This window comes from Mycteria americana, chromosome 1 (assembly GCF_035582795.1).
Source record: "Mycteria americana isolate JAX WOST 10 ecotype Jacksonville Zoo and Gardens chromosome 1, USCA_MyAme_1.0, whole genome shotgun sequence".
NCBI lineage: Eukaryota > Metazoa > Chordata > Aves > Ciconiiformes > Ciconiidae > Mycteria > Mycteria americana.
The window spans coordinates 213,501,687-213,513,011 of NC_134365.1; the positions used below are offsets into that span (position 1 = coordinate 213,501,687).

Consider the following 11,325-nt stretch of genomic DNA (forward strand, 5'->3'; position numbering starts at 1 on the left):
GGCGTTTTGCCCAGATTTTATTAAAGCATTTAAATAGGTATTTCAACACCTAGCACAAGAATTTGTACAATTAGGGTGAAATTCACCACTGGGAAGAGAGCCAGCATAAGACCTCTTCAATGCTCACATCCCAATTAAGTGCTTCAGAGAGTAAACAATGACCAGGTCTTATCCTGGTATCCTATCCAGGGATTAATTAGATCCTCAAGTATTAAATTGTTTATCCAAGTGAATTTTTCATCCAAGTGCAAGGTATGGTATTTAAAACACTAAAACATTTATATTACTGCACTGGGCTCTAGAATTGGGATTGATTTCACCTGGCTTTATGTCTACATCTCAGCAAGTCATCTAGCCTCCTTTTATTGCTAATGGAGAGAGAAAGGCCCATTCACCACATGAACTGTGAGCCCACCCAAATTTTATCCAAGCAATCAACTACACTGGTGCTTGCTTTGACAAGCAGATGAACAAGTGTTACAGAGATAGGGGATCAGAGAAAAAGATTCAGCTAGGATTGAGAACATGGCCACCAGCTGGTTTCTCACTGATCCTTAATTTAAGTGTTGTTTCCCTTAAACTGTTTAGCCAAACATTTTGGTCTGACTCCAAAAGGTATTAAAGACAAAAGGTTAGCATGCTATCTATTCTGTAGAATTTTTTAGCTCCTCCTATATATAAAAAAAGAAAATGGTGAGCACCTCTCCTGCATAGCCCTGTTTGCTTTAGCACAGGTCTGGGGTTTTATGCAGCTACTCCACCGCTCCCACGGCTGCTTTGCACTATACCCCACCACTGCCACAGTAGCATTCATGTGCATGGCCCTTTGCACAGCAGCTGTCACAGAAAGCTGAGCACACAATCACTTCTTTCTGTTTGCTCCTGTTGTTGTCGTGATTTATTAGGTACAAAGGCAGGAGACTGGCCCCGCACAAGTCGGAAATAGAGTGTTTCACCCCAAAAGGGAGTATGGGGAATGGTGGGAGAGCTACAATGACCAGGTAAGCAAACAGCAAGTGGCCTTAGGGCAGTGTGATATGTCTGTGAACAAGAGGAGCAGCCCTGGAACAATGCCAGGCCAGATCCTCTGTCTGTAATTCCTGTGCATCCCATATAGTATGTTTAGAAAATAAAAAGAAAAAAGAAAACATGTGGCCACTGCTGATTTCTATGTTCCATCTGACCGCCAAAAAAAACCTGCACCGTGTTCATTTGAGTGATCCAGACCACGTGTCCTGTGTGATGTTGTCGTAATATGGTGCTTGAGGAGCAGAAACCTTACACCTGACTCATTAATCCAGTAGAGCGGATGAAGAAGAGACAGCATTCAAACTTGGAGTAAGCAGCTCCAGAACTCCTCTGGAATGGTGGCCCCACTACATATCAGGGATTACATTAGGTCTAATCAAAAGAGCTTTTAAAAAGAGCAGAGAAAAACTGATTGATGAAAACATTTTCAATATGAAAAACCTGGTTCTTCTCAATCAAAAGATCTTGTGGGAAAGTGCTGAGTTTTACAGTGGTTTTAAGGAAAGGTTTCAAACTCATTTAAAATAGAGTTCAGAACATCTTTTTCATAACTTTCCCCATTTCATTTAATTTAGATGATTATTTTCAATTTTGTTTTGGCCATTATATATTGCATAACATTATACGCCAATGTTACAATTTTGAAGAATATCAAATACTACATTTTTTCAGTGTTACTGGGATGCACTGTTTCAATATGGCCATTTTGATGTTTTGTATTGAAATATTTCAAACTATTGAATTCTGTGAAATACTTGGAGATTTCAACTATTCATCTCATTTTGAGTCCAATCAGATTTCCAAATGTTGAACTCTCCCATAGGACAGAAAATCCATTTCTCCAGACATTTCATTAATAAATGAGTAAGCCGCATGTGTCACAGATGTTTATAAATCTTTCATGAAACAATACTCTTAATAAGCACGGCATCATTGCGTTACATTCTACCATAAGTTAGAAGTATTTTGTTTACCATTTATTAAAAGATCTACTCATTACTTATCGACCCCTGTAAGGTATTTGTAAATGCAACCTTAGAGCACAGCATGACCAAATTATACCTTTACTTTTCCCAAGTGTTACATCACAGGTGAATTTTACCATTGCAGGAGTGCGTTCAGTGAAACACTTGCAGTGTGTTACGTTCCCCTTGGGTACAACAATATTCACTCATGTACATAAGGCTATCAACTATAACGCCACATACCACGCACCTGAGGGACTCCTGCTGTTTGAGTAACATCAGGAACATTCATTGCTGAGTGTTGTACAAAATGTATATATGCCTGTTATTTTTTGTCAGCTGGGATTCTGTTTCTTGTCTGTGTGTTGTCTGGATTTATTTTTTTCCTACATTGCATTGCCTTCAGTGATATTTATTCTTCATTTTAAAGCTATCTGGAGTCACTATATAAGAGAATTTTGAAGAGAAGAAAAGTATATGTAAATGTCAAACAACTGTATTTTGTTGTACAGTATTCAGCGCTGTTTTGCCTGGCCATATATATACACTTGAAAAACTTCTTTTTTATATTTTATATCTTCACAGTGAAGAATCTGTTTGCATTCCAGACTGTAATCGATCTGAGTCAAGTAGAGAGGAGAAAAAGGTTCCTGTTAAAGAGGATGCCCTAACAGTCAAAAAGACTGGAAACTGTGTCAGTCTAATAGTACCACAGCAAGACTGTCAGCTGCAAGACCTACTCAAACAGTTAAGAACACCTGCTGCTTAACAGAGAGTGCAATTGCATTTGATGGCTGTGTTTTGTTGTCTCCAGCCACAGTGTCCTGGCCAGTGGTCCTTGTCAAATTTCATGACCTAAGTAGAGTTGCCACTGAATAGCCTGGGAACCTCCCAGAGAGAACGTAGATGTTGCAGAAAGGAAAGTAGGTGCCATTGTCCTACCTCAGTAAGTATCAGACCACTGCTAGAAGTCACTGGGATGAAGTGCAGATGGAAAAAGAGAGATGCAGGGGTCTGACCGTTTGTGAATAATGAAAAAATCTCATCATCTCACAGGACAAAGGGGACCCATGATACTGACCAAATCCCACTTACATTCTCTCAGTCTAAAAAATGCTGTGCAATTTCATACTGGGCAGTAGTATCCAGCTCATGTTCTCAAAACCCTCGTGCAATACTATTTTTGTGTTCCAACCCTAGTGTGGATATTTTTCACATCAGGGCCTAACTATCTTTGTATATTAGTCTATCCAAATGGCTTGGGATTTTTCAAGATGAAAAGTACATAAAAATAGCTGTAATGGGTACACTATGTGATGCTTTGTAAGGCTATTTCTGATTAAGAGAAGTTATTACGTCCTGCGTCACCTGTGAGCATCATTCACATATATCTGATAAAATCAATTATGGAATGGGATGTTTTATGGGGCTTTCACAAAGCAGGCATCACAACATCATTTTTTTTGCATTTCTTGCATCATGATTGCATTTCTGATTTGATTAAATGCAACGAATAAGAAACTGCTTAATAATTCACAAGAGTAATTTTTCTGCTGGTAAGTCCCATGTGCATAAATACCTCTGTAATTATTTATCAGGCATGCAAAACATCTGAAATTCCTCCAATTGTATGCTCTTTGCAGAGGATAGAATTCAAATCAGCCCTTGACTTTGGAGATACAACTGGGAGACTTAAATCTTTCTTTTTTTTTTTTTTTTTTGTTTTTTCTTATGCACCGTTTATGCTCCTGATTTCAGGGTTGGGTAAGCTGGTGGTTCCTATTTTTTCCAGTTTCCGTTTCATACCTTTAGCAAATTATCAATGAAAAAATTGAAAAAACATGTTGACTAAGCAATGTTGAAAGCATCTTAAAGCTTTGTGCATCAGGAAGCAGAACTCACAGTTCACGAGGGGTCATTGCCTACTCTCCATCCTGTGAATAGGATGCTCCAGTGTAGCAGAGATGTTCTCAGAGATGCTTGAAGTGACATTTTTTGGACAGGAAGCAAAACCCAGCACTAGCCGCCTTAATTAACAATTGCAGTGAGGTCACAGTAATAGAGGAAAGAATTTACATCTAGTATCGAAATAATTTTTGCATTTTGGGTCATGATAATAGGCATCCTAGAAATCTTTCATTCAGATACCAGACACTTCATTTCCCGTTCTAACCAGGCATGCTGCTGAAACAGCTGCCAGCATTAGAATTGCTGGTGGCTGCACTGGGAGGTCATTGGCAAAGTTTCTGTCCATCAGGTCTCTCTCACTTTGAAGTTTCTTTCATCCTTATACATTAAACAAGTCATTCATATAAATATCAGCTGCGATTTTCATGAGGAAAGGAGGTATCAACCGATTACAGTTCATGGAGTAATATAAATAAATGTCCTTGCTGTTGTTAACAGAAAACAACTCTCTTTGCAAAATAATTGCAAAATATATTGTTTACTTCTAGAACTCAGGACAGGACAAAATGACTTTTTGCCCTGTATCATTCTTCTTTTGTGTTTTGTTGATATTTATTTCCATAGAACAAGCAACATGGAAATAACTTAAGCTAAATGACTTGAGTGATATATCACTAGCAGACTGTTTGTGTGTGGCAGAATTGGCTTCCACCCAGGGAAAAAATTATATAGGCCTGTAGAGGTTTCCTTAAAGGCTATTCAAAATGGCAACAACATAAACCATTTCAGTGGTAGAACTGACCTAGTTTAGATACCTTAGAGTTCTGTGTCCGGTTTTAGCCAGTCATCCAGGCTGTCCTACAGTCCCAGAAGAAACTATGACTTTTTCATACAGGTATACTGGAGTTCACCACTTCAGCCACTTATTTCATTTCAGCATGTTGCAAGGCACCCGCATTCTCCCAAGGATAAAGACCTTGGGTCACTACAAGCAAAATGTATATTGATCTGAGATTGGCTCAGGTGACAAGACTAGAGAAACAAAATACACATGTGCCCGTGCTTGCATGCATCACAGGCACACACACAGGTCACCCCTTATGAAGAGTCAGTTTTTAGTTAAATCTGCAGATAGCACAAAATCCTTTTCAGGCGGAGTAATTATATCATCGAGTCTTTAATAAGGTTTCAGCAGAGGACTCTAAAAGGACAACAGCTTCTTACTATTTATTTTGAATAACAAAATTTCTCCTTGGCAGAAAGTTGCATGGACTAAGTACAGAAGTTTATCCTGCTTACCAATGCCAGCTGCTTCTGTGGATAAGACAGAAGGACTTCTCCCTTAAACACAGGAGAAGACTGTCCTTAAGAAACAGGCTTGGTCTGCACAGTGTTGGAGCAATAACTTAACTACATCAGCTTCTTAAAAAACAAGATATTGCTTCAAGTTTGAATGCAACACTCTACTTCAGCCATTGAAACATCTAAACATGACTTTGCTGCCAGTTTTAGCTCAATAAAATTTAGACCAGTGTTCTGAAATATGAATTTTCATGCATGGAATATAAATTAAAGAATTTGAAATCATTCCTTATTATATTCATGTGAGGACAGGTTGCAAAGAGATCATACAGGTTTCCATCAAGTTATTGTCCAGTACCTGTTTTCAGTTGTATCATTTCAAATCTGGAATCAGATACTGATAGTGGTACGTGATAGAGAACAAAAACTCCCTTACATTTTTATACTACTCTCTATTGATTCCCCTTGTATTCCAGTTTCCACTGGTGAATAATACTATGTAGCTATGCATTCTAAGCTTTCTTAGAAAATAATAAATTCCATCATTTTAAACTGATTTTCCTATTTCATTTAAAGTTAATAATAAGAGATAAGTGAGTTACTTATTTTCAAATTACATATGCTTTCAGTAACTGTCCCAATACTAGCCCTTAGTCACTCATCATCAGAATTAATTTTAGCAATTTCAGGTAATTAATGAGAATGGTGTCCTTGCTAAAATATGAGAGTTTTCAGCTGCTGTGACTGTCAATTCCTCTTCCCATTTTTCATTTCTTCTGCATTTTGAAGGACCTCACAAAACACATTTGCTTTAATAGCATCTGGCTAAAGAAACCCTGGTGGCAGAGCTATGCACCATCTCATAGATAATCATACCACAGAGCAAGAAATGCTGAAACAAAACTTCTGCTACCTCAACCAAAACAAAGAACAAAGTGATCTATTCTAGATAGTAAAACAAAGCGTGTAAGGGGAGGGGAACATTTTTCTTAACACTTAAGTGGATAAAAAGCAGTTAATATCCCTTATGAATACAGAACAAAGCCCTAAAGACAAAACGTAAGTGACTCTAAAAAGGTTAAGTAAGGGAAGAAAATGAGAAACAATACTAATTGCTATTCTGTCAGCAAGTGGACAACTGTAGAGGAAATATTTGAAATGTCAGAGACTTCAAAAGCTCTCTTGTTTATACCACTTTCATTTATTGTACATATTATATTATGGTAGGCCTAGCAGGCTGGGAAAAAGCCTAGCTATCAAAATCAAAGCAGCTTTTATGAAAGAGACTGGACAAACAATTAGTATGACTGGTTCTGAGGGAATCCCTCTCATACATAAGACTGAACATAATTAACCTATAGTGAAAGAAAACAAAAAATGTGCCATGCAAAAGGTTTTGTTTTACAAAAAAAAAAAAGAAAAAAAGTATTTTGCTAACATATTGGTTTGGAAGTTATGTCACTGATTGATTGAGTTTGCTCGTCTCTAGATACGACCTATACTCTGCTCTGCTCTACTCAGTGCAATGTGCCAGTAGAAAAGCAGAGTGGGGTAGGAAAACGTGTATTCAGTCAAACTTAGCAGTGGAATTCCTTTGGGGGCTCAAAAGTGTAATTCTGCTGTTCTCATGTGAGGGACTCAAAATCTGTCTGCAAGAAAACTCTAACATCACTGACCTAATGTTTCCCATCATCAAAGGGTCATGGCAGAGCTGGGCATAAAAATTGTAAACAATTCATTAGTAGACATCATAATCTATGTCTCTGATCTATCTTTATTTCTTTATTTTTAAATTGTGTGCATTGCAGTGGTTTCCAGTGAACTTGAGAGAGTAGCAATATGCAGTTAGAGCAGAACTGTAAAGTACTATCACTGGAATTTACCCATAACCCAGCTTCATACCAATATATGAAAACAAGTGGTGCTCCTTTCACAGAGGTGATAAATGATTGCACACAGCCCAGTGTTGACTGTAGTAAGTAGGTGCAGCAGTAAGTAGGTGTTATCTCATTTCTGAGATAACAATTCCAATTACTGCTGGGCAAACTACTAGGATTTTAACTACAGGGTTCATTCCTTGCTGATAAATTGCTGCTTGCTTCCTATTCATTTTTTTATATCAAGGAATTTGCAATGAATAATGGTCAAGTCTTTCAGGCTTCTGCACAAAATTTACATCAAACAGCCACTGGGTCTCCTTTAGAGCCCTAGGAACTCCATGAGAGCCACACATACAGCTTGATTACTCTTGGGCACAGCACGAAGTCTGTAAACAAGTGCATCAGCCAAGACTGACCCAAAACCAAACTGGGATTCAGGGGGACTGGTAACAGCTGCTTCATTGAAGATTTCACTGTCAGCTGCCCTTGCCCAGGGCTGGACACATCCCCAGATTTTATCCTTTTCACAGGCTCCTCAGCCTCATATCCCTCCTTAATAATTGTCTCCTGAATGGTGACCAGGGAGGGAATGACATGTTCCCTTCACAAGCTCTTGCAGCCTGATCTTCAGTCAACCGAAAATGTCCATGTGCATTTAGTGCTCATGCACACACTTAAAGCCATAGGGTCTGAACACCTGTACTAAGTCAGTGCCTGAAATCAGGAGGGGTGCTAGAATATATCTGTTTCTTCAGGCAAGTGTTTCTATTTGCATTGGCTAATCCTTCATGCTAATGGCATTCATTTAGCCTCTGTGGCAGGCAGGAATTTTACAGACCCCTTTGAGCTCTGAACTCAGCAGGAGTTAAGAGATCCCACCAGGTAGCACACCCAGGACTGGAACTAGGCCCTCTATTTCTGCCAGATCAAGGTTAAGAGTGCCAGGTCACCCAGCCTCCTGGTCCAGCTCAAACTCAGCAGGATCTGGGAGGAGATCTCATGGTCATCATACCAGAACTACAGGCAAGATCTCACCTCCCAAAGGATTCAAAACCTGCTCCTGCTGCTGGCACTGAGCTCCCACTGAGCTCAGGACTCAGCATGACCAGGGAGCCAGGGCTCTCAAACAGTTCTCAACACCCACCGAGTACACGTTCCAATGAGAGGAGCACGCAAACCTCAGGCAACTGTTTTCCACTGGAAGACGTGAGTCCCAGCATCTGTTCAGCTCGGAAGCACATCCACAGAGATGCAAAGGGTCAAAGTGATCAGTGCTACAGGTTAGATTTTGCTTTTCCTGCTTGCTCTGATTGAGGTACAGCAAAAGGAAGGGATTGTCTGAACAGCAAGTTACAAGCCACCAGCTGTTCTGCCTGGCATTTTGGGGGTAGGTGCATAACAGTTTACTTCCAAGATCCAGATAACAGCCTGGTGATCACTGCAACAAAGGGGTGAGCCCTTATATACTCATACAGATCATCTCCCAGTCTAGCCTCCCTTAAAATACCCACTGGTTTACATTGTGTTTGTCTGCTGGATTCTGTCACACTGCTTTTGAAGGGGAAAGCTATTGGCATATGTCTTGTTACATGATCCATCGTAATTTCATGTAATGTAATCCTGGATGTGAATCCACAAGAAGGTTTTGTTTACACTCAGCACAACTTTTTTTTTAGGTGACTGGAAGAGCTATTAAACTGATAGTGTGTGGCAAGCCTCCACATGAGGGCTGGTATAAAGTCATCTGTGTTTAGTAAACTATGTGTCTTGCAAACTGTTACACTGCAGGCTAACATGTGTGAGTATATCTATTTCAGGCTTAAAAAGCAAACAAACAAAGAACAAATTTGTGATACTCTGCCAGGGTCTCCAATGTGGTTGTCTTTCCAAAAATTCTAAATGGCTGTAGCAAATGTTTTGGAAACCAAAGTGAATTGTTTAAAGTTCTGTTGCATTTTATATATTAATCACGCTTATTCGTATGTAGAGACTATGTTTTTCCTGTTGACATCATTTCAGAGTCATTGTCTGTTTCAGCTAAGAAATATTTCTAATGGTCTTTCTTAATCCCAAGAACTATAAGTTAATGTATGTATAAACACCAGCTCTTCAGCCTAAGGAAGATGTAAAAGGAAAGGAGTGGTTTCATTCTGTGTGTTTGTAAGTGCTGCAGCTGGCTTCCTTAGGTAGCAAGAGGAGAAAAATAAGCAATTTAGATAAAGAGCAGGGTATGATGGGATCTGAAGAGAAATTACCCTAAGAAGACTCATTTTCCAGGAGAGTGGAGCAAAATGTTTATTGCTGTCTCCAAACTCAGGTCACCATGAAGAGCTGCTTGTATAGCTTGTCTATTATTTCTTTCCTACTAGGTATATAGTTTTATTCTCTGAGTTGACCTGCAATTAAAAATATTAATTTCTTTAAGCTAGTGGTGGCTAACTTACCAGGTACCTTGATGAAGAGGAGGTCATCCATTAGAAGCGTCTCTCCACCCACAACCAGTATAGCCCCTTTCTGAGTATTGCTCCAGTACTTCCAAGTACTGGGATATAAACAGATTTTTTTCCCAGCCGTAACAGACTACACTTCTCCATCTCCCAGTCTACACTCCCTGCCCCATACCAGGAATCCATGGCCATCACCCTACAACAAGCTCCTTACCAATGAATGCTCCCAGGCCAGCCTACATACCTGCCCCCTGCAACCCAGCCAGTCCAGGTCTCTCATCTATTCCCTTCAATCATTTACCTCTTCCTCACTCCTCCATGCATCCCTCAGTCCCACAGCCCCTCTTCCTGACACCAGTCCCACAGAAGGAAAACCATCAAGCTGCTCCCTCTCCCAAGATGGACACTACCTATGTCCCAAGGGCAGCAACAGAGGCGTCAGCAGTGGCCATGAACTAGCGCAGAGTAGGTCATGGCTAGATGCACAAATGGCCTGTGAAATGAGCTGGCACACTCTGCTTGTTTTTCTAGACCATATAGGTATAAATTATAGCTATAGATATATTGCAATAGATAGATATGGATATAGATGAAATTACAGTCAGCTTTATGATGAATATAAGCTCTGGGACACCACATACCCATGGTATAGGTACAGTGATTACATTTTTAACTTTGATGCAAGTTACCATCTTATCTCATTTCTGTTTACAGCTCTAATGGGAAATCAGTCTCCTGGGCCCAGAACGAGAAAAGCAGCAGAGGAGCGCACCTTTGGCAGCGGCTGTCAATCCACATCAACAAAAAAGAGAATCCAAATCAAACTGCAGTGATCAAGCCTTTTTCTAAAAGCACAGATAGTAGCCGACATAGTAGCAGCGCTACATTTCCTGAGGCCAGTGCCAAAACGCTTTACGACGTTTCAGAAGCAGAAGAGCAATACCCAGCTCAGTACCGACCGCAGACTCCCTCGCCTATCAGCACCTTGAGCCACAGAACTGCCTCCGTTAGCCGAACAGAAGATGATGCCCCTACCTTCCAGTCAGAGCCTCCTCAGCGAAGTAGCTCCTCTCAAGGCTCCCTCATGGAGCAGATCAGTAGCGTGGTTACTCGCTTTACAGCCAACATCAGTGAGCTGAACTCTATGATGCTTTCAACAGCCACTCCAGGGACAATGGTGGCCACTCCTCTCTGCTCTTCATACCTGATCCCACGGGAAATCCAGCTCCCTACAACAATGACCACGTTTGCAGAGATCCAACCACTTCCTGCCATCGAAGTCAATGGCGCTTCGCAGTCAGCTAGGAAACCTTCAAATGGCAGCGTCAAAGAAGGCACTTCAGAGACCCCATCAGCCAAGCAAGACCTTGAGGAGTTGGTAGCTTTAACTCCTCCTTCTCCTTTTAGAGACTCCATCGATTCTGGAAGTGCATCTCCCAGCTCTCCAGTTTCTGAATCAGCTCTCTGTATCCCATCCTCCCCAAAGTATGACACGCTCCTCATCAGAGATTATACTCAAAGTTCTTCTTCGCTGTGAATGTAGTTCAAGACAACGTTGGATCTCAACGACTACAAGCAAGTAGTGAGGGGACAGCCAAGCCTTCGAGATCTCCAGTGTTTACGCAGATAGAGTGAGAGGCATTGGGTCATCTTGTGAGAAATGGAGAGGAAGAAGAGGAATTACTTGAGAAGTGGAAACATCAGATTAATTATGCTGTTTTAAAGACAAAATGACTCGTGGCAGATTATCGTGGCCTTAAAAAAACATGGGCTTTTCAGAAACACTGAATCTAT

At 40.4% G+C, this 11,325-nt stretch overlaps 1 protein-coding gene across 3 annotated transcripts in view; it reads left to right on the forward strand.

Annotated features, from left to right (window-relative positions):
* The window catches only part of GRM5 (glutamate metabotropic receptor 5), a 282,843-nt gene extending 271,775 nt beyond the window's left edge, over window positions 1-11,068 (forward strand). Inside the window, exons 8-10 of one of the 3 annotated variants that reach the window (XM_075491133.1) lie at window positions 906-1,001; window positions 2,580-2,741; window positions 10,246-11,068. In XM_075491133.1, coding sequence (XP_075347248.1) covers window positions 906-1,001; window positions 2,580-2,741; window positions 10,246-11,068 — 1,081 coding nt within the window. The remainder of the gene's footprint in view (window positions 1-905; window positions 1,002-2,579; window positions 2,742-10,245) is intronic. The other 2 variants (XM_075491134.1, XM_075491135.1) reach the window with 2 other exon arrangements.
* The last annotated feature ends 257 nt before the right edge of the window (window positions 11,069-11,325 follow it).